The 24158-nt window shown below is 39.4% G+C and overlaps 1 protein-coding gene across 1 annotated transcript; it reads left to right on the forward strand.

Moving 5' to 3' along the window:
- Positions 1 to 22095: 22095 nt before the first annotated feature.
- LOC121973805 (protein HEADING DATE 3A-like) lies at positions 22096 to 22953 on the forward strand. Its single transcript, XM_042525157.1, has 4 exons — positions 22096 to 22342; positions 22449 to 22510; positions 22592 to 22632; positions 22721 to 22953. Exons 1-4 carry the CDS (start codon positions 22145 to 22147, stop codon positions 22951 to 22953), a joined length of 534 nt encoding a protein of 177 aa, XP_042381091.1. The 5' UTR covers positions 22096 to 22144.
- The last annotated feature ends 1205 nt before the right edge of the window (positions 22954 to 24158 follow it).

Below are 24158 nucleotides of genomic sequence, written 5' to 3' on the forward strand. Positions count from 1 at the left end.
CACTACTAATGCAAGACTAAGTCTTGGAACAAGCTTTATTGTGTTTATTTTGCGAGATTGTGTTTCTAAATTGGCCCATCAAGAAGGCTACAACACTGCTCGCCCACCGCTCTTCTCCAGAGATGATTTCGGAGACCGGAAGGGTCGGATGGAGGCGTATCTCCAGACTCACTTTGAAGTCTGGATGATCGTCAAAACCGGGCTTCACCTGCCAACTGACGGTGTCGGCAAGCCACTACCGTACAAGAACTGGGACGCAAACCTTATCAAAAAGGTAGAAGCAAACGCAAAAGCAACGTATACACTTCAGTGCGGCTTAACGAATAAGGAGCTGAATCGTGCCGGCCCATTCTCAAGCGCCAAGGAGCTGTGGGAGAATCTGATTGAGCTTCACGAAGGTATGTCAAACACAAGTAAGCATGATTTAAATGATTTATTTGAATTGGATGAGCAGAATGATATTACTTCGGCCGAGGAAGGTATTACGATGGTTGTAGGTACAAGTAAGACACAGAAACATATGTTGAAAGCAACCTGGTCTGAGTCATCAGATGAATCCGGATCCGTTGAAGAGCAACCGAGCCTTCTCGCTCTACCAGTACTAGCGAACATTATCGACACCGAGTCCGAGTTCGAGTCCGATTCAGAGACCGAGAGCGAATCATACACCGAGTCCGAGCGAAGCCACGGATCCGCATCCGTTTCCGAAGGACCAAAACCCACAGTAAGTGCTTTAATGTCTAGTATTAACTTAGATGACTCGCAAAATTTAATTCCATACTTGCTTAAAAAATTGGCTAAATCCAACGTCCGGGTTAAGTCGCTCCAAAAGGAGGTAACAACCCTTAAGGAAGCGACTGACTCGAGTTCTTTAACTGAGTCAGTTCAAATTGGAAGTTCAACTCAAGTCCAACAACTTGAGGAAGAAAATTCCAATCTGAAAGCTCAAATTAAAGAACTCAAGAACACATTGGAACGGTTCACCTTGGGTTCCAAGAATCTGGATCTGATTCTTGGAAAACAGCGAGCCGTTTACAACAAAGCCGGACTTGGATTTAAGACCAAAATGAAATACAAATCGTATTTATCATTAGTTAATAGAAATAATATAAAGGTAGTCCAATCATGGGTACCTAAGTCCAACTTGGTCAATCAAGTTGGACTTGGTCAATATTGGGTCCTGAAGGATCAAATACACTACCTCGATAGACCATATCGAGGCTATGATCCAGGGGAGAAAAAAAAAACAATCTTAAAAATTTTAAAAATTAATTAAAAATTTGAAATTAAATTCAAAATTCAAAATTTGAAATTCAAAATTAAATTTAAAATTCGAAATTAAATTTAAAATTCAAAATTTGAAATTCAAAATCAAATTAAAAATTTGAAATTAAATTATAAATTCAAAATTCAAAAATCAAAATCAAATTAAAAATTTGAAATTAAATCATAGATGGAGGATCCAGAATAGCTGGCACCCCCACTGAACTATCCGACAGGGTAACTGAACTTAATCTACCCGAAATGGGTAAAACAAGAGTAGATTACCCGGCAGGGTAATTAAGGCTAGTTTAAAAAGCGAGCTAAGTTTAACTTGAACCACAGTACCGGTGAAATTTTTGGATGATAGTACGTTAGGGAAACTTGGGCATCGCATGTCTAGGAAGATATGTCTTCGACCTGGTGCATTTGGCCAAGTGGAACTGACCGAAGCTACCCTTAAATGGATCCTAACTAGTTAGACCAAGGTTTAGTATTAAGCTCAATGGGTAGGACTATTTGGGAAACCTCGAAGGCATGGTTACTTTAATGAGTACCTTGTGACTCACCATAGCCCAGAAGTTTATCCAAGAATGCTTATTTGTTGAACCCAAAGCTAAACCTGAATCTAACACAAAGTTAAACCAAACCCTTAAATTGAACCTCAATTCATCTCACAAAAATTATAGGATTCCCTGATTGAAAATTTAGATCGGGTGAGATGACTAGGAAATTAAATTATTAAAATTGACTTAACTTAAATCAAGTTAATTAACAATTAAATTATTTTAACTTGAATTATTTTCAAATCTAAATTATTTTAAAACTCAGTTTCTAAATCATTCTAAATTGGCTAAAATTATTTTTCAAAGATTAATTAACTTTAAAATTATTTTTTTTTGATTAATTAACTTTAAAATTATCTTTCAAAAATTATCTTGCAAATTTAATTAACTTTAAAATTATTTTCAAAATTACTTCAAAAATCTTTAAAAATCTTTTCAAAATCAATTTCAAAATTATTTGAAAAATCTTTTCAAAATCATTTCAAAATCCTTTAAAATTCTTTTAAAATTTATTTGAAAAATCTTTTCAAAATCATTTTAAAATTTAAAAATTATTTTAAAAATCTTTTCAAAATCATTTCAAAATCCTTTAAAATTCTTTTAAAATTTATTTGAAAAATCTTTTCAAAATCATTTTAAATTTTAAAAATTCTTTTAAAAATTATTTAAAAAATCTTTCAAGATTTTAAAACTTCATTTTAAAAATTATTTGAAAAATCTTTTCAAAATCATTTCAAAATCCTTTAAAATTCTTTTAAAATTTATTTGAAAAATCTTTTCAAAATCATTTCAAAATCCTTTAAAATTCTTTTAAAATTTATTTGAAAAATCTTTTCTGAATCATTTCAAAATCTTTAAACTTAATTTCAAAACTTAATCATTTCAAAATTATTTTAAAACTTAATTTGAAAAATGATCATTTCAAAATCTTTTGAAAAATCCCTTGAAAAATTAATTTCAAAACTACTTAAAAATTATTTAAAATATCCTCTTAAAAATTAATTTCAAAACCCCTTTCAGAAGTTATTAAATTCTTTGAAATTCTAAACTCAATTAATTTTTAAATCTTCAAAATAATGGTCACTTATTTGGAAATCTAACTGATATTTTCAATGTTGTAAATTAAAGTAAACTTCATCTTAGTGAGATGGAAAATTAGGAAAATAATTTTTTAACCTCTTATGCTTGAACTCCTGAACTCAAAAATTTATTAAGGCATTAATTAAAGGGGAGTGATTTTGAGTCGGTTTTAAAATTAGTTTTTCTTTAAAAAATTTTGACTTGACCTTAAAATAAAAAACTATTTTTGGCATATCTTCGAAAATTCAAGCTATTTTTAACTTAACTTTAAAATTAAAATTATTTATGACCTGACTTTTAAATTATAACTCCTCTATAAGCTAAATGTTTTCAAAGCTAAGTACTTAATTAAGTTTTCTCTAACTAAACTTAGTTAAATTATTTTCTAAACTTAGCTACTTGGCAAGATATTTTCTCAACGCAATCAATTTTAAGCTAAAAACATAGCTAAGTATGTTCAAATTTAGCTAAATATTTTTTTTTTACTAAGTTACTGTGTAAACGCAATCACAAAAATATATTTCTCAATGCAATCACAAAAATTTGCTAAGTTATTGTTTAAAGACAAAATACTTTATCTCAGCTAAAAGTATCTCTCAAACTAAAGGAAGAATTTTACTTTCAAAATTATGATTTCACCTAGCTAAAAGTCTTACAAGAAAAACTAAGTGTTTATCAAAAGTATGCTTAACCCTCTATTTTTCTCTTTGAAAGATACGATTGAAAATTATCTTTGAAAGTTAAGCTAAGGCCTAGATTTTCTTCACTCTCTTGGGTATTTTTGATATATGGCAAAGGGGGAGAGTAGGAAGAAATTCAAAGAAAATTAAAACGAAAGAAAATTAAAACGAAAATTTTATTGTGAATGTGCCTATGCTTTATTTATGCATGTGTTTATTTATGCGTATCTTTTTTGCATTTTTACTTAACTTTGAATTTTAGTTGCCATAATCAAAAAGGGGGAGATTGTTGGTGCAGTAAGCATCCGACGATCGAACCTCAGTTTTGATAATGGCAAAGGGATTCAAAGTTAAGGTTCCTTGTTATCTAACGTGGTTAAATAAGGTTTCAGGAAAGTCCTAACTGCGGTTAAGCAAGGGAAAATGCTAAGGGGGGGGGGGGGGGGGGTAACCTTAGGTCCTAGGAGGTGGTAACCTTAGGTGAAGGAAAATCCTAAGGGGGGGGGGGGGTAACTTTAGGTCCTAGGGGGCGGTAACCCTAGGTGAAGGAAAATCCTAAGGGGGGCAACCTTAGGTCTAACCCTAGGTGGAGGAAAATCCTAAGGGGCGGCAACCTTAGGTCCTAGGGGGCGGTAACCTTAGGTAGAGGAAAACCCTAAGGGGCGGCAACCTTAGGTCCTAGGGGGTGGTAACCCTAGGTGGAGAAAAACCCTAGGGGGCGGTAACCCTAGGTCTTAGGGGGTGGTAACCCTAGGTGGAGAAAAACCCTAGGGGGCGGTAACCCTAGGTCTTAGGGGGTGGTAACCCTAGACAGAAAGTCCAGTCGGTCTGGAGGAACGGACTAGCATCAGGTAATCTCTCCTGAGGGAAGTAGGTGAGGACGCGTTCCCCATAGAGGGAACAGTAGGCGTCGGGTCGACCTAGGGTTTCCGGTTGGAAATCCGAAGTCAGACCCGGACAGTCCGGAGACTGTCATAAACATTCTTTTATTATTCATACTATTATTTTGTGCTAATTTTGTGTTGCAGGATATTGTTTGGGACAACAAGTCTTTCAGGTACAAAATAAAGTAGTTTTCCCTCGGATGAACAGTGTCCGAGGCGCCTCCATGGAGCTTGGAGGCGCCTCGGGTGCAAAGGATGAGCTGGTTGCGAAGCACCATTGAAGGCACCTTGAAGAAGCCAGAAGGCGCCTTGAGTGAGGTTTAAGGCGCCTTGAATGGATGAAGTTCGACCAGATCAGATTTGATCCACGCGGAAGACCAGGTAGCATGGAGGCGCCTTGAACACCCTTTATAAAGGGGTTTCGACCAACACTTTAAAACAACGAATATCAAGTGATCTCTCATCAAAGTGCTGCTCCAAAAGACACTCCGAAGTGCTGCTACAAGTGCCCGACGACCCGAAGCTTCAGATTTAGCATTTCTTGTTGTCGGTATAATACTTATAGCTTTTAATTGTACTCATAATTGTAATCTTTTAACGAGCTTATAGTTGTTGCCCACCGAAAGCGATCAAGGATCGCCGGCCTTCGAGTAGGAGTCGTCACAGGCTCCGAACGAAGTAAATCTCTGTGTCCTTCTGTTTGTGTTTGTTTGTTTTTAATTCCGCTGCTTTAATTACTCTAACGCTGTTTTCGATTCCGATACGTACAAAATAACCACGAGCGCTATTCACCCCCCTCTAGTGCGGTCTCGATCCAACAAAAATTTCTTTATGAGGTTTTGTCTAAGGAAGTGGTTGTTGCTCCAATAACCAAGAAGGCCTAGTGCCTCACCACGACCTGGAAGCCAAAATATTGAAATAAAAATGTTTAATTAACTTTCTGATAAAAGCATTAAGGTGGAAATTTAATAATACTTTAAAAAGTTTTTAAATATTTTTTTTTAAATTTTACAAATTGTTTTTCTTAGAAACTTATTTTTACGTAAAAATTTTACTTAAAAGTTAAAAGTTTTTCTGAAATTAGAAATTTCTGCTTAAAATATTTATTTATAAAAAATTTTCAAAAATTTTTTGCAAAAATTTCTTAAGTAAGATTTTTTTTTTTTAAATTCTCTTACTTAAAGCTTTACTTAAAAATTTTCCTTAGAAAATTTTCTTACCTAAAAAGTTTTACTTAGAAATTGTTTAACTTAGAATATTTTTTACTGAAAATTATTGCAAATTCTCTAACTTAGAATTTATTGAACTTAATTTTTTTTAAGAAAGTTAGAATTTTTTTTAACCCTTAGATTTTTTTCGGAATCCCAATTTTTTATGTGATCAAAGGGGGAGAAGGAAAAGTATAAGTCTAGGGGGAGGTAGACAAATTTTGTTTTATCTTTTTGCACTTAATTGCAAAATTAGGTAGTTATTATGAAAAGTATAAGTCTAGGGGGTGGTAGACAAATTTTTTTTTTATCTTTTTGCACTTAATTGCAAAATTAGTTAATTATTATGTTTATTTTTACCCTAGCATAACTTGGGTTGCTCACATCAAAAAGGGTGAGATTGTTGGAACTCCAATGTTATTTTGTTGTGATTAACAAGTTAAGTTAAGTCCTGTGTGTTGGAACCCCAAGGTGTTTTGATGTGATCAAACAAGTTAAGTTAGGTCCTGCTTTGTCTAACCCTTGTGTCTAAGTGTGCAGGAGCTTAGAAACACAAGAAGTCGAGCGGAAGACGTGGCTAGCGAGAAAGACGGCACGAGAGAGAGCCGACGGGCTCGGTATGTCCGAGGGACGAGGTGACTGCAGAAGAGTACACCGGTGGACGAGAAGAACGCGCACGGCGTTCGAGGGACGAGAAACCGAGAAGGAAGGCTGCTCGAGGAGAAGGCTGGAACTTAGGTTCGGGTGAGCCCTATTCCGGATGATCGAGATCGCCCAAGCTAGTGGAGCTGGAGCGAAAGACCCAGACCGAGACGAGCTGAACCGGAGCAGAGGTCCCGGACCGAGAAAAGTCAACTTTGTTGACTTTCCTGGTCCGGGCGCCCGGAACCATTTCGGGCGCCCGGCCCCGGATTTTGACCAGGATTGCATCAAACGCTATCTGATCATTGGGGAATAAAATTTTATCCCCCCCAGGGTGCCCGGAACCCCTTTGGGGCGCCTCGACCAGTGCTATAAATATAGCACTGATCTGCACAGTTAAATGATCTCACTTGTAATTAGTTTTCTCTGTGCTTTCATTTCTGTTCTTCTTACTTGTGCTGTCAACACTGTAAAGAGGCTACTCTGCCCGAAGGAGATCATCAGATAGTGCGCTTACTTTCCTTGGATTAGCAATCCCTTGATTGCAAACCAAGTAAACTTCTGTGTCTGATTTGCATTTTATTAGTCTCTCTATTTTGATTACAAGTTCTTTTAAATTAGTTGAATATCCGAGAAAGGTTTGTGATTTTTTTTATAAGGAAATTCATCCCTCCCCTCTTGCCGGCCTTCAAAGGGACCAACAAGTGGTATCAGAGCAAGGCGCTTCAGGAGGACTAACCGTCGATCGAAGCAACGAGATGGTCGGACCAAGCATCGTTCCACCAAAATTCGAGGGGGACTTCGCAGATTGGAAGCGACGTATGGAGGTATTTCTAAAAACTGATTTCGAAATTCGATTTATTATGAAGTATGGTTTGTAGCTCCGATGAATCAAGATGGAGAAGAAAAAGAAGAGAGCCATTGGACAAAGAAGGAGAAGAATGAGTCTGTAGCGAACAGCCGTGCGAAATATCACCTGTTGAGCGTGTTGTCGCCTCAAGAGGTCAACCGCATCGGAAGCTATTCATCTGTCAAAGAACTCTGGGAGAAGTTCCTTGAACTCCACGAAGGCACGTCCGAAGCGAAGCTCGCTAGAAGAGACATCCTCCGGAACAAGCTGATGAACATCCGTCTGGAAAAAGGTGAGAAGGTAGCTAGTTTACACGCGAAGGTAAAAGAACTGATTACTGGTCTCGAGAACCTCGGAGAAACGGTAACAAATCAGGACACAATACGCTACGCACTCAACGCGTTTCCCAGATCTTTAGAATGGACATCAATTGTCAACGCCTACTATATTCGAAAGACCTGGAGGTAAGTACTTTAGAAGAACTATTCTCCACTCTTGAATTGCATGAAACCAGGTGTGTCGGGACAACAAAGGAAGCAAGCCAGATGATTGCACTAAACGCAACCAAGAAGGATGAACCCGAGTCAGATTCAGAAGACGATCAGGAAGCATACATGGTAAGAAACTTTAAAAAGTTTTTTAGATCTAATAAATTCAAAGAAATGCAGAATAAAAAGAATCCAAGAAATAGAAGAAGGATGCGTTGCTACCAGTGTCAAAAGGAAGGACACCTAAAAGAGGATTGCCCAGAACTAAAAAAGGACAAAGGCAAAATTCCCAAGAAGCACAAGAACCGAAAAACTACTTGGGACGACACTTTATCATCTGAGTCCGAGATTCAAGAATATGTCGGGCTAGCACTGATGGCAAGCTACGAGGGGCAAAGCACATCAGAACCTAGTATCGATGAAGGGGGAGCGACCTCAGATGAAAACAGCGAAGCAGGGGGAGATTCAGGCTTCAAGTCTGATATGGTAAGTGAGGTATGCCTCTTACCCCCTGATCAACTTTACTTTGGTATTAAGGCAATGGCTAAATCTATGTATAAATTAGAAAATAAAAATACCAAATTAGAAAATGAAATTTTAGAAACAAAAAGAATTTTGGCAAAATCATGTCTTATAGAGGATTTAGATAAATTGAAAATTGAAAATAAAAAAACTAAAAGAAGAAATAGAAAGATTGAAAAAGTCTAATGGTTCAAATATTTTTATTTTTAGAAATTATAGAGGACTAAACTGGTATTATAGATTTCACCAAAATCAAATTAGAAAAATATCAAAGGCCTATGTACCTAGAAAATATTTAATTAACCCTGTAGGAAGGAACCTCTATTAGGTTCCAAAAACCTGTTTAATTTAAAATTAAAATTAGACTTAGCATTTTCAGCAAGGAAATTAAACAACTAATTTCTTTATGAGGCTTTGTTTAAGGAAGTGGTTGTTGCTCCAATAACCAAGAAGGCTTAGCTAGTGCCTCGCCACGACCTGGAAGCCAAGTATCGAAATGAAAAGTTTAATTGACTAACTGAAAAAACATTAATTTAATTTACTTAATGCTTTAAAAGAGTTATTCAATTTGTGTTAGAAAATATTTAAAATTGATCTAGAAATTTTTACCTTAGAAATTTTTTATTATGAAAATTGACTTAGAAATTTTTTATTACCTTAGGATTTTTTTTATATATAAAAATTGCCTTAAAATTTTTTAAAAACTTGACTAAGAATTTTTTTTTTATGATAACTACCTTCGAAATTTTTTATGAAAATTAGAAATTTTTTTTAAGATTTGCCATAGAAATTTTTTTCCTTAGACTTGTTTAAGAACCCCTATTTTTTATGTGATCAAAGGGGGAGAAGGATGTTAAGTCTAGGGGAGGTAATATATTTTTTTAATTGAAATATCTTTAGACTTATTTTCAAATTAATTGCTAATTAACTGTTTTTATTGCATCTTTTTTACCCTAACTTAACTTGGGTTACTCACATCAAAAAGGGGGAGATTGTTGGAATCCCAAGGTATTTTGATGTGATCAAACAAGTTAAGTTAGGTCCTACTTTGTCTAACCCTTGTGTCTAAGTGTGCAGGAGCTTAGGAACACAGGAAGTCGAGTGGAAGACGCGGCTAGCGAGAAGGACGACATGGGAGAGAGCCGACGGGCTTGGTGCGTCCGAGGGACGAGGTGACCGCGGAAGAGTACACCGATGGACGAGAAAAACATGCACGGCGTTCGAGGGACGAGAAACCGGGAAGGAAGGCTGCTCGAGGAGAAGACCGGAACTTGGGTTCGAGTGAGCCTTATTCCGGATGACCGAGATCACCCAAGCTAGCGGAGTTGGAGCTAAAGACCCGGACCGAGACGAGCTGAACCGGAGCAGAGGTCTCGGACCGAGAAAAGTCAACTTTGTTGACTTTCCTGGTCCGGGCGCCCGGACCCGAATTTTGACCAGGATCGCGTCAAACGCGATCTGAACGTTGGGGGATAAAATTTTATCCTCCCCAAGGCGCCCGGAACCCCTTCGGGGTGCCCCGACCAGTGCTATAAATATAGCACTGATCTGCACAGTTAAATGATCTCACTTGTAATCAGTTTTCTCTGTGCTTCATTTCTGTTCTTCTTACTTGTGCTGTCAACGCTGTAAAGAGGCTACTCCGCCCGAAGGAGATCATCAGATAGTGCGCTTACTTTCCTAGGATTAGCAATCCCCTGATTACAAATCAAGCAAACATCTGTGTTTGATTTGCATTTTATTAGTCTCTCTATTTTGATTACAAGTTCTTTTAAATTAGTTAAATATCCGAGAAAGGTTTGTGGTTTTTTTTTGTAGGGCAATTCACCCCTCCCCTCTTGCCGGCCTTCAAAGGGACCAACAGTGTGTATTTTTAACTATGTGTCTAAGTGTGCAGGAGCTTAGGAGCACAGGTAGTCGAGCGGAAGACGCAACTAGCGAGAAGGACGACATGCAGTGAGTCCGAGGGACGAGGCGCTGCGAAAGAGTACGTCGGTGGATGAGAAGGAAGCGTGCGGTGGTTTCAAGGGATGAGAAGCCGGAGCGGAAGACTGCTCGAGGAGCAAGAGACGCAGCTAGCGAGAAGGTCGGTACGGGGTGCGACCGAGGGACGAAGACTGCAGATGAGTACGTTGGTGGACAAGAAGGAAGCACGTGGTGATTCCGAGGGACGAGAAGTCGGAACGAAAGCCTGCTCGAGAAGACCGGAAGTTGAGTTCAGATGAGCCCTATTCCGGATGGCAGAGATCACCCAAGTGAACAGAAGACTCGATCTGAGGCGAACTGAGCCAAAGCAGAAGACCCGGGCTGGAAAAAGTCAATGAGGTTGACTTTTCCAGCCGGGGCGCCCGGAACAGTCCGAGGCGCTCGGAACCCTTCCAGGCGCCCGAAGTTGACTTTTTGACTAGATCACGTCAATCGCGATCTGAACGTTGGGGGATAAAGTTTTATCCCCCCCCCAGGGCGCCTCGACCAAGGCTATAAATATAGCCTTGGTCCAGAAACTTTTAAACAACTCAAGCAATTCATTCTTTTTACACTTGTACACTTTCTCTGTAGTTAAGCTTCTGTTTTCTGTGCTTCATAGTTGTAAGAGGCTTCTCCGCCTAAAGGAGTTTTTAGTCTGATCATCTTTCTTGGATTAACAACCTCCCCGGTTGTAACCAAGTCAAATCCGGTGCCTCGTCCTTTATGTTTTATTTAGCTACTTTTTATATACAAGTGTTAGTCTAAGAAAGTTCGAGAAAGGTTTTGGTTTTTATTTTTTCAGGCTATTCAACCCCCTTCTAGCCGACCGTCGTGATCCAACAGAAACAACTCGTTTATTTTTATTATCTACCAATGTTCATAGTACCTTTTGGGAGGAAGCAATCCTTACCGCTTCTCACGTGATTAATAGAATTCCAACCTCATATAATTTAGGCTTGTCACCTTTTGTAAAATTATATGGGCATGCTCTTCTCTATTTCTCTTTACGTATTTTTGGTTGTACTTGCTTTGTCCTTCGTCCACATGTTGAGAGTAATAAATTAACCTCTCAGTCTGCTCTTTGTGTCTTTTTAGGTTATGATATTACTCAAAAAGGATATCGTTACTTTGATCCTGTTAGTAAAAAATTGTATGTCTCTCGTCATGTTGTGTTTCTTGAGTATATTTCATTCTTTTCTATTCCAGCTAGTTCACATAATATGGCAAAGTCAGATCTACTTTGTATTGATTCTTTCAATACCAACACTGAAGATGTTTCACCCACAGCTCCTACTGGTAGCTCAACTGAATCTGGTACTTCGGTTCCTGAGATATCCGGTCTACATGCTTCTCCTTCTACCACTACCCAGTCATCTCCTAAGGTTGCGGATGATGCTGTTGGTGCAACATCCCTCAGGTCAAGGTTGACCTGGGTGACCAAGCTGAGTCTTGGTTTGAGTTTAGATGTTTGACAATAAGAAATTGATTGAAGAAGAGTCAAGTAGGTCAAGGCTGACCGGATACTTGACAGGGAAGTCCTAGTGAGTGAAGCTAGGTGAAAGTCCTGGTGAGTGAAGTCAGGCAGAAGGAAAACCCTAGTGAGTGAAGCTAGGTGAAAGTCCTGGTGAGTGAAGCCAGGTGAAAGCCCTAGTGAGTGAAGCTAGGCAGATGGAAAACCCTAGTGAGTGAAGCTAGGTGAAAGTCCTGGTGAGTGAAGCCAGGCAAGGGAAAATCCAGATGGATCAAGGATGATCGGACATCTGGTGTTGGGAAGTCCAAGTAGGTCAAGGGAGTGACCAGATACTTGGCATGGATAGAAAAGTCTAAGTGGGTCAAAGGGATTGACCAGACACTTGGTGGGAAGTCCTAGCAGGTCAAAGGAGTGACCAGATGCTAGGCATGATGTACCAACAGGTCAAGGTTGACCGGATGTTGGTTTGAGAGGCTTGGAACTTGGTTTTGGGCAAAAACCAAGTGTTGGATCGATCAGTGGATCGATCCAGGAGCTGGATCGATCAGTGGATCGATCCAGGCTTCTCCTAAGCGAACAGAGAGCCTCTGGATCGATCCGTGGATCGATCCAGATGTTCCAATCGATCGGTGGATCGATTGGGACGCGGCTGCTTCGCGCGATAATCCAGGCATTTTTCCAGAGCACGAGGCTCTCTGGATCGAGCCGTGGATCGATCCAAAGCCTCCCGTTCGATTGGGAACATTCGAATCGATCGGGATCCGACCGTTGGCGTCGATAAAGGCCGCAGGCGTTCATTTCCTTCAGCATCTCTTCTCCGATTCACTCCAGATTTCTCGCCAGCTCCTCCACAGCACTCACAAAGCTCAGATCGCCAGTTCTTGAAGGATCTTGGAAGTTTTCCAAGTCAAGAGGCGGATCAAAGCCAAGAAGAGAAGCTAGGGTTAGGGTTTATACTCATTGTAAGCTTGTAAGCTTGTATTTCTTGTATCCTTTCCCTCTCTTCTTGTATTGAGTCTTGTAGGGCTTCTCCGCCCTTGGTAGTTACCATAAAGGAGAGTTTTATTTAGTGGAGGGTGTGTATGTTGGTGTGGATCCTTGGATTAGTCACCTCTTGTGAGGTGGATACCAAGTAAACCAACCGTGTTAGCGTGGTTGTATTTGTTTCTGTATTTTCCGCTGCATATTCTTGAAGAAACAAGCAACGCCAAGCACCGAGCGCACGTGATGAGCTATTCACCCCCCCTCCCCTCTAGCTACTTTTGGTCCTAACAAGTGGTATCAGAGCAAGGCCGCTCTTCACCGGAATCATCGCCGGAAGGGTCAAGCATAACAAGAAAAGCTAGAGGGGTGAAGAAGTTGGAGCAAATTCTTCAAGTTCAAGATTTTATCAAGCTCAACTTCAAGATGCAATTCCAAGATGGACTTGGATTTGACACAAGGGTGGCTCCACCATATTCATCTACAAGCTTCGATTCTTGGAAATCAAGAATCGAAAATTTTCTTATAATGGAGATAGAGCAATGGTTTGCTCTCATGGAAGGTTTTGAAGCTCCCACAAATTCCAAGGGCAAAGTACTCAAAAGGAGCAAGTGGAGCAAAGACCAAATCCAAAGATGTGAGGCCAATGACAAAGTGACCAAGCTTTTGGTCAATTTATTGCCAAGCAACATCTTGGAACAAATTGGAGAGTTTGAAGATGCCAAGGAGCTTTGGAGCAAATTGGCAAGAATTCATGAGATCCCCTCCACTGTACCAGATCAAGGAGAATCCAAAGAGGGCGACTCATTGGATCAAGACCAAGAGGAGGACTCCGAGGTTGAGAGATGCTCAACCTCCGAAGAAGAAGTTCAAGAAGAAGCTTCATCTTCAAGGGAATGCAACGAAGGGAACAAGGAGGGAGCATACTCCTTGTTTCATATTCAAGATGATGAAGCCTCCACCTCTAGGATTGAGGGGGAGCAATCCTTGGTGACACCGGATCAAGAAGAAGGAGAAGCTTCTACATCCGGGTCAAGAGATGAAGAGATTGAAGAAGCTTCTACCTCCACGAGTCAAGAAAAATCAAATGGAGGAGAATCAAGATCGGATCAAGAGGAAGCTTCTACCTCCGGATCCAAAGGGAAAGATGCCACCCCTACAAGCAAAGGTATAAATATTTCAATTAAAAATAAAAATCATATTATATGCTTTGAGTGTAGGGAACATGGGCACTACAAGAGCAAGTGCCCTAAATTGGCCAAGAAGAAGGGCCAAGTGGCACAAAAGGGCAAGGCGAAGCCCAAGGAGATCATTCCCAACACAAAGAAGAGCAAGGAGCATATTATATGCTTCTCTTGCAATCAAAAGGGGCATTACCGAAGTCAATGCCCCAAGGGGAAGAAGGTGGTCAAGGCTCAAGGAGGCACTAGTCAAGGGGGAGCCTCCAAGGTAAAGAAGAAGGTAACATTTATTGAGCCTACCCCTTTACATTATGGTAAAAAGCATGATAGTTCTAACTTTTATCATTTTAATGCAATTTACCATAAGAATAGAAAGCATGAGGGCTTTAAGGAAAAACATGTGGCCCTACATGCCAAAACTACCCAACCTAAGGTTAGGAAGGTAGATAGACACTTGGGCAATAACTCTAAAGATTTTAGATACAAGCCCAAGAACAAATATGCTCATGAATCAAATGAAAAATCTAAAACTAAGGACTTAGTGTTAGAAAATCAAGTCTTGAGATCAAGGCTTGATAAAATGGAAAAGACCCTAAAAAGGATGGAAAATATCCTATTAGGGCAAAATGAGCAATACCTAGGGCTAGGCGCACAAAGGTCATCCAATGGCTATAGAGGTTTGGGATACAAACCCAAAGCTAAAAAGGATGTGCCTAGTTATCATAGGGTTCCATATAGCTATGGAACAAACCCTAAGTCTAGAGGTCAAGTCAAAGATACAAGGGAAGATATCCCTAGAAGTATCTTTGCAACCAAAGTGACTAAGACTTCTAAGAAGTCTAAGAAAGTCACTAACAAGGTCACAAGGGAGGCTATCCCTAGAGTTGACCTAGAAAGTGTGACCAAGGCTTCTAAGAAGCCCAACAAGGTCACTAGGAAGGTATCTAGGGAAGTTATCCCTAGTAAGTACCTAGAGCATCCAAGGAGCATCAATAGGTGTTGGGTTCCTAGGAGCATCTTCTCTACCCCATAGATGGGTTAGAGAGTGTCAACTCTGATTAGAAGGGTAGTTAACCCAACTTTGAGGAAATTGACACTCAAGGAGCATTTTCAAGGTTTTAGTTAACCTTTGAAAATGAAATGGAATTATTGATTACTCCTTGAAAGAGTAAAATGTGCCTAATGGTGAAAAATTGTTTTTATCTTAAAATGACACAAATTGGGAAAACCTTGAGAAATACCAAGTTGGGATTTTGGTATGTTCTTAGGCAATTTAAGGTAATCCGGGCCTTAATTTAAAAGTGCTACTCTTGAGGAAAAATGGAATATGCCAACATTTGAGGACATGTTTATTTTCAATTGGCATACATTAAATCAAGGAAATTAGAAATGCCAATTTAGGCTTTGGCATTCTCTTGTAGCACTTTAGGACAATCTAGGTTTAAGGTGTAAGTTTAGCTAAGACTTTAAGGATACTTAGATAGGTAATCTAAGTATATTTTATTTATGCTAAACCTTGCCATGATTATTTGCCCATCATATGTCATGACATCATGTCTATTTTTACATTCATACCTTACTATGAAAATACAAAAATACCATGTCATGACATTCATACATCATATAGTAATAGGATATTTTCTTTTGAAAATTATTTTCTTTTGATGTATGCCATAACATAATCATGCATTAAGTTTAATTCCTTGTAATTAAGGACGAATGACATTTAACGACACTTATTGACAAGTGACATCCTAGGTGGATGTCTAATATCTCTAGAATGCCTAGATAGATATGCATGATCCCTAGATTAGGGCAAAAACCAAAATCTACATCTCACAAAGACTATAAGGTGACTTGTATGTGATTAGTGCACATTAGATACAAGTGAGATGTTAGGATGATGAACAAAGCTCAAGATGTTGATTTAGTGCATTCTTTTGAGTTTTTAGGTTCATCAAAACACATAGTTATGTGTTTTCCCATCATTGGGAAAGCTAATGTACAAGTCATGTGCATTATGCCCAAGGAACATGATGGGATATTGGTTTTGAAAATGTTTTTAAAATGTTTTTGGAAAACCTTGGTGAAGGCTATCTTTTGATAGTAATCACCATTGAATAGTTAGACACAAACTTGAAGAAAAATACTAAAGTTTTGCAAGTTTTCAAGTTTGTGTCAATCTTTGAAAATATGATGTATTTTCATAGAAAGCTATTTTTCCATGATTAAGTATGCCCTAAATAATGTCTACACGAAATTTCATGATTTTTAGATTTTTGTAGAATTTTCTAGGGGTTTCTGAAGTTGACTGAAATGGAATTTCAGCAACTATCAGAGCTCCGATCGATCCATGGATCGATTGGAGTGCCCGAATCGATCCGTGGATCGATTCAGAAGGCAACTCCCGCGAGCAGAAGCTCGCTGGATCGATCCAGGTAGTCTGAATCGATCAGTGGATCGATTCAGAAAGGTTCAATCGATTGGAACCCAACTCCAATCGATCCAAGTTGCTGATTTTGGCTGGGAAGGCTTGATTTCAGCATCTTTGAACCTCTTTGAGTCTAGGTAACCATTCCAAACCCCTGAAATACATTTGTATACATACAAAGGGTGTTTTCATGTTGAAAACAAGGATGGATTGGTTAACGAAGGCTTCATTGAAGTTTAGGTTGAGGTTTGTTTCAAATTTTGAGTATTTGAACCTCAAAACTTCTAAATTTGGGTTTCCTAAAGGTTTAGGGATTCCAAGTCATTGTTGGTGCAATGACAGAAGTCACCACCATATCTTTAGGGGGAGGGACTCTTTAAAGACATGAAAAATTACTTTTCATGAACCTTGGAAGGTGGTTAACCTTCTTTAAAGAAAATGCTCATGTATGAGCTTTTGAACTTGAAATGGGGAGTGGATATCCTCATTATTTCAAGTGGGAACTCAAGTGGTTAGATAATGCTCAAGGTTGGGTATTTGTCTACATTGAGGGAGAAGTTAAGGATAAATGAAGGGTATGGGACCTTCATTATCGTGTTGATCACAACGAGTGATGTTGTGAACAATGATGAGTAACTCTTCAGGGGGAGAGTTGTCAACAAATGGATTTGTTGATGTGTACCCAAAATTGGGGCATGGGTTGATGTGTGCCCAAAGATGGGTTGATGTGTGCCCAAAGATGGGTTGATGTGTGCCAATAGGGGGAGAATGAAAGGACCTATGAATGGGTGTAAGTTAGGCTTTAATTACCTAGAGGGAGTGTGCCCTCGTAGGGGGAGAATGAAGAGCTTAATTTATATGTTCATTACCTAGTGGCATGAAGATTGAGGCTATAGGATTAGCCTAACTTACATGTGGTATTGTAAGTGTTATTGTGGTATTGTCAAACATCAAAAAGGGGGAGATTGTTGGTGCAACATCCCTCAGGTCAAGGTTGACCTGGGTGACCAAGCTGAGTCTTGGTTTGAGTTTAGATGTTTGACAATAAGAAATTGATTGAAGAAGAGTCAAGTAGGTCAAGGCTGACCGGATACTTGACAGGGAAGTCCTAGTGAGTGAAGCTAGGTGAAAGTCCTGGTGAGTGAAGCTAGGCAGAAGAAAAACCCTAGTGAGTGAAGGTAGGTGAAAGTCCTGGTGAGTGAAGCCAGGCAGAAGGAAAACCCTAGTGAGTGAAGCTAGGTGAGTGAAGCCAGGCAAATGGAAAGTCCTAGTGAGTGAAGCTAGGCAGAAGGGAAGATCTCGTGAGTGAAGCCAGGCACGTGGAAATCCAGGTGGATCAAGGTTGACCGAACACCTGGTATTGAGAAGTCCAAGTAGGTCAAAGGATTGACCGGATACTTGGCACGAGGAGAAAAGTTCAAGTGGGTCAAAGGGATTGACTGGACATTTGGTGAGGAAGTCCTAGTAAGTCGAGGGTGACTGGATGCTAGACATGATGTCCCAACAGGTCATGGTTGACCGGATGTTGGTTTTAGGGACTTTGGACGTGATTTGGAAAGTCACAAGTGAGTCTAATCGATCGATTGACTCATGTCAAATCAATCGGTTGATCGATTGGGTGAGTCCCACGACAATTACTTCCTCCCGATCGATTGGGATGGAATCAACGTCGCACAGAACGCCTCCCAATCGATCACCGGATCGATCGGGATCTCCGATCGATTCAGAGCACAGAGGCGCTCTGGATCGATCCGTGGATCGATCCAAAGCCTCCCGATCGATTGGGAACATTCGAATCGATCGGGATCCGACCGTTGGCGTCGATAAAGGTCGCAGGCATTGCATCTCTTCTCCGATTCACTCCAGATTTCTCGCCAGCTCCTCCACAGCACTCACAAAGCTCAGATCGCCAGTTCTTGAAGGATCTTGGAAGTTTTCCAAGTCTAGAGGCGGATCAAAGCCAAGAAGAGAAGCTAGGGTTAGGGTTTATACTCATTGTAAGCTTGTAAGCTTGTATTTCTTATATCCTTTCCCTCTCTTCTTGTATTGAGTCTTGTAGGGCTTCTCCGCCCTTGGTAGTTACCATAAAGGAGAGTTTTATTTAGTGGAGGGTGTGTGTGTTGGTGTGGATCCTTGGATTAGTCACCTCTTGTGAGGTGGATACCAAGTAAACCAACCGTGTTAGCGTGGTTGTATTTGTTTCTGTATTTTCCGCTGCATATTCTTGAAGAAACAAGCAACGCCAAGCACCGAGCGCACGCGACGAGCTATTCACCCCCCTCTAGCTACTTTTGGTCCTAACAGATGCTTCTCTCCACCGTCGTCAATCCACTCGTGTTTGTAAGTCTACTAAACTGCCAGATTTTAATTACTCTTGTTATTCTCATTCTTTTGCTTCATTTGTTGCATCTATTCATTGTCTTTCTGAGCTTATATCCTATAGAGAAGTTGTTTGTAACCTACTTTGGCAGAGTGTTATGACTGAGGAACTAACTGCTTTGCATCAGACTCATACATGAGATTTGGTTCCATTGCCAACAGGAAAACACACTATTGGTTCTCGTTGGGTATATAAGATCAAAACTAAATCTGATGGATCTATCAATTGATCCAAAGCTCGTCTTGTTGCTAAAGGTTATTCTCAGGAGTATGACATGGATTATGAGGAAACATTTGCTGTTGTTGTAAAAATGACGACTGTTCGTACTCTGATTGTTGTTGCTTCTGTTCGTCGATGGAGAATATCTCAGATGGATATGAAGAATGAATTTCTAAATGGTGATCTTCATGAAGAAGTTTATATGACACCTCCTCCTGGTATTTCACACCAACCTGTTGAAGTTTGTAGGCTTCGTAAAGCGCTTTATGGTCTCAAACAAACACCTCGTGCTTGGTTTGAGAAATTCTCTACAGTGATTACTTCGCTTGGTTTTCATCATAGTAATCATGATTCAGCAGTGTTTGTTAGATGTACAAGTGCAGGTCATATTCTTTTATCATTATATGTTGATGACATGACTATTACTGGTGATGATTCTGATGGAATTACTTTCCTGAAGTATCAGTTGGCTCATTATTTTTCTATGAAAGACTTGGGTATACTATGCTACTTTCTAGGCATTGAGATTGCTTATTCCCCGAAAGGTTATCTTTTATTCCAGTCAAATCATATATCTGATATGTTTGAGCGTGCTCGTCTTACTTATAATAGAGTCGTTGATACTCCTATTGAGACTAATGCTCGATATTCTTTATCTGATGGCTCACCTTTGTCGGATCCTAGTTTGTACAGAACTATTGTTGGAAGCTTGGTTTATCTCACTGTGGCTCGTCCAGATATTACGTATGCTGTTTATGTGGCTAGTCAATTTGTCGCTGCACCAACTATAATTCATTGGGCTGCTGTTTTTCATATTTTCAGATATCTTAATTTTAAAGCCTTTTATTTCCTTCTAATTCATCTTTTGAACTGCATGCATACTCTGATGTGGATTGGGCTAGTGATCCTACGGATAGTAAATCTACCACTGACTTCTGTGTTTTTCTTGGTGATTCCCTCATTTCTTGGAAGAGTAAGAAACAAGATGTTATATCTAGATCTTCCACAGAAGCTGAGTATCATGTCATGGCGTCAACTACTTGTGAGATAGTTTGGTTATATTGGTTGCTTGTGGATATATGTATTTCTCTTCATCAACCTACTTCATTATATTGTGATAATCAAAGTGTTATTCAAATTACACGTAATTCAATTTTTTATGAGCAGACGAAATATATTGAAATTGATTGTCACGTTACTTGTCACCATCTTCAGATTGACACCATCACATTGTCTTTTGTTCTTTCAAAGCTACAGATTGCTTATATGTTTTCCAAGTCATATTCTGCTTCACGCTTTCATTTCTTATCTGACAAATTCTCAATGTTTCTAGCTGTAGCATCTTGAGTTTGAGAGGGGATGTTAGATTATATATATTTATTTGTTTATAGCTTTTAGGGTAATTTGATCTTTTTCCCTTTTATATTTAGAATTTAAGGTTTCTTAACTAAACTATATAAAAACCTTATACTCTGTATTTCTGATCATTAATTTTGGATTCAATAATATGGTTAATTTTTTTTTTCTTAATTTCTACATGTGATTCACTAGACCTTACTACTTTTACTTCTTCTTCTTCAACTCGTTTTTTCTCTAGATCTGATTTGAGCGTTAGAAGGGTCAAGCTCGTTATTGGCTCCCTTCTAATTGACCTTTCTTTTTTAATCCCTATAGTAGTTGACATTGACAATCTTAGCCAAAAAACAACCCATTAGAAGTCGAACCGACAGACAACCTGCCATACATCAACTCGCCAGAGGCTGATCCACAAGAAACCAATCCGGCAGACGTCGAATTGGCAGGAGATGATTAGCCAAAAACCAAATTGACAAAAGCTGAACCAGCAAGAGGTAACCTGACCTGTCATAGGCCACCCCACCATAGGGTGACCCATGAGAAATTGACTCACTAGGGGATGACCAACTTGTGCTCAACCTGACAAGAGACGAGTTGACATGAGTCAATTCATCCTTTGATCTTGGACCGGTTTAGAGATGTTTTCAAAGTAAGTACATTGTTACGAGGTGTTCCCAATTAGCGATATTCCCAAAATAAATAATCAGCTATGGGAATATTTCTGATCGAGGATGTTATTAAAGTGAAACTCTATTACGAAGATGTTCTCGATCAAGGATATTCTCAAAATGTATAACTTGCTACGAAGATATTTCCTATAAAGAATATTTGCAAAAAGTGCTTAGCAGGTTAATCCAATTAGTGTGAGCTAATTATACAAAACTACATATACCTCAGCTAGCGAGTCTCCCCGAATATATCAACTTTTCAAAGCTTTCCACTATTCCCAATATTGATCAACAGCAGCTTTGGAGGATTCCTATCCTCTTTCAGGAAAGGATATCTATTCATCTCTTTTGGTCTGCTTCATGACAACCTACATTCTTTTTTTCTCCCTCTCTCTTAGCCCCAAAAAAATGAATATACTTTTAATTTTAAATTGCATAAAAAATATATTCGTGGGTGATGTTGCTCTCAATCTTCCTATACCACTCGTTCAAAGTTGGTGTATATACCGAAAGGAACTTCACATCAGAATCAGAGTTTAAACTCATACGAAAGAAAGAAAAACAAAATCAAATCAACCTAAAGACAAACATTCAAGCTGTTTAAACGATGCCTTAATAAATCGTTAATTAATTATTTGTGTTTTTTTTTTAAGTTGACCAAGGTCAAACTAAAGCAAACCCGGGAAGCGATAAAAAGATGAATAAGAGAGAAGAGGGAAAGTGAAATAGACAGACAGACATGCGATAACTTAACAAGATAAACTGCACGTGGCATTATCTTATTAATAATAATAATAATAATAATTTTGATCAAAATTAATACGAGATAAAAAAATATATATCTTTTGATCAAAAGGATGGATCATTTGGGATTTTATGAATCCCACCTATTATACAGATAGGATTTATAAAATTTCATCTATTAATAACCTTTGGTCCAGAAATAAATCAAGATTTACAATCCAGAGGATCAAACCGCTAGTCCCGGGGAAAACAAATCTATTACACATCACAGCTAGTGCTAGTGCTTAAAAATTGCTGCATTAATGAAGGGCAGCTGCCCTCGTTTGTTGGACTCCCTTGGAGGGCTACACAAGGAGTTGGGAATAGAACCTTCACTTTGTGTCCTCATTTTTCTTCAAAAACTTTACAAAAAGTAAATGGATTCATTCGCGGATAGCACGCCACAGGGCGCTATATATAGTGCTCGATCATCGCCTAGCTCCTCCACAGAAGTGTACGCAAACAAAGGGTTTGCGAATTGCTCTTCGCTAGCTAGCCGCGAGCAAACTCGCATTAATTGCAAGCCATGAGCAGAGCGCGAGACTCGCTGGTGGTGGGCCGGGTGATCGGCGACGTCCTCGAGCCCTTCGTCAAGAGAGTCTCTCTCCGAATCAACTACGCCGGGAAGGAGATCACCAACGGCCGCGAGTTCAAGCCATCTGAGGTGGTCAACCAACCTCGCGTCGAGGTCGGTGGCAATGACCTCAGGACCTTTTACACGCTCGTACGTGAGCCTGGCCTACTTAATTCTTCTTTAAACCTCAAATATTCTTAAACCCTAAACACTATTAATCAATCAACTACCTCGCACGACGCACGCATGCATGCAGGTGATGGTGGACCCCGATGCTCCCAGCCCTAGTAACCCTCACCTGAGAGAGTACCTCCAGTGGTAAACCTAAACTCTCTGTTTAATTTCTTCAAATATTGACTGACTAGCTCGTTAATTATGCGTACGTTACTGCTAATGCAGGCTGGTGGTCGACATCCCTGGCACTACGGACGCGACCTTCGGTGAGTGTATCGATCATTCATCGATCGAAAGGCATGCATGATTAATTGCATGCATTGATTTAAGATATATACTGAATTTCATTTCCAGGAAGAGAGCTGATGTGCTACGAGCCCCCACGGCCCACAATGGGGATCCACCGCATGGTGCTCGTGTTGTTCCAGCAGCTGGGTCGTGAGACGGTGTATCCACCCGGGTGGCGCCAGAACTTCAACACCAAGGACTTTGCCGAGATTTACAACCTCGGGCAGCCGGTGGCCGCCGTCTACTTCAACTGCCAGAGGGAGTCCGGCTCTGGTGGCCGGAGGATGTACCCCATATAGAATTCTCTAGCTGCCACTGCTACTTAAATAAATAAATAAATAAATATATATATATATATATATATATATATATATATATATATATATATATATACACACACACAAACACTTATAAGTTGATGCAGCTATATATCTATATATATGAATTCAGATGGTGATAATAACGTATTAGTATGATGCAAGAGTGAGAGTGCATGAAATACAACTGTATACGGTCTGCTGATATAATCTATGGCTGGGAACCTTAATGTCATTCTAATTCTCGTGATAAATAAAAGAGGTATTTGAAGGTAATTTAGGAGAAATCTAGGTAAGGCAATGGATATATATGATGCCGCCGTCACTTTCAGAGGGCACCTGTCGAGATTTATGCCTGACAAAAGGACGCCACAAGATCAAATGTGCATGGAAAAAGGATTATTCTTTATACAAGGAATGGATGTCAAAAATTAATGGATCTTGGAAAATGAATGGATGGATTAATTAATTATCATGGTGGTAAAAAGATAAATACACTCATCCTCCTCAGTACCTCTTGTCAATTCGTCCCTGTAAGGTCAATATGAAAGAGGTAAATCACGGACGGCTATTAGTTTTTGGAATAATGACTAGCACATAAGGGAGACATTATCTCGACTTTATCGAGATTCGAATTTCAAATCTCATGACGATAACATCTCATGTGCTAATCACTAAGTTATCCCGAGAGGATTAATTAATTACCATTGTGACAAAAGACGAATACGTTCGTCCCCAATGCCTCCGTCAACCCGTCCCAAGACCAACACGGAGGAGGTAAATCACGAGCGGCTACTAGCCTTTGGAATAGTGACTAGCACATAAGGGAGATATTTACCTCGATTTTGCCGAAATTTGAACCTAAGATCTCATTATGATAATACCTTATATACTAATCATTAGATCCATCCGAGAAAAATAAAAAAAAATTGGCTGAGTACATAGCACCTTGTGGCGGTTGTGATTTGAAAACGAAAACTGACTGAAATTTCACGTGCATGTACAAGAGCAGGAACCAATTAGGGGGTTCTCATGTACTACTGAGTTGCAGAACTTTAACGTCTGTGAAACTACTACTCAAAAGTTGTGGTGGGAAATAGCAGAGACAGATTCTCATGTAAATCTTGTGGAACAATATTGGAAGTCAAAGCAGTGATACTAACCTCCTTAGATTCGTGTTACTATAA

The sequence above is a fragment of the Zingiber officinale genome, chromosome 4A (genome assembly GCF_018446385.1).
Source record: "Zingiber officinale cultivar Zhangliang chromosome 4A, Zo_v1.1, whole genome shotgun sequence".
In the NCBI taxonomy this organism is placed as follows: Eukaryota; Viridiplantae; Streptophyta; class Magnoliopsida; order Zingiberales; family Zingiberaceae; genus Zingiber; species Zingiber officinale.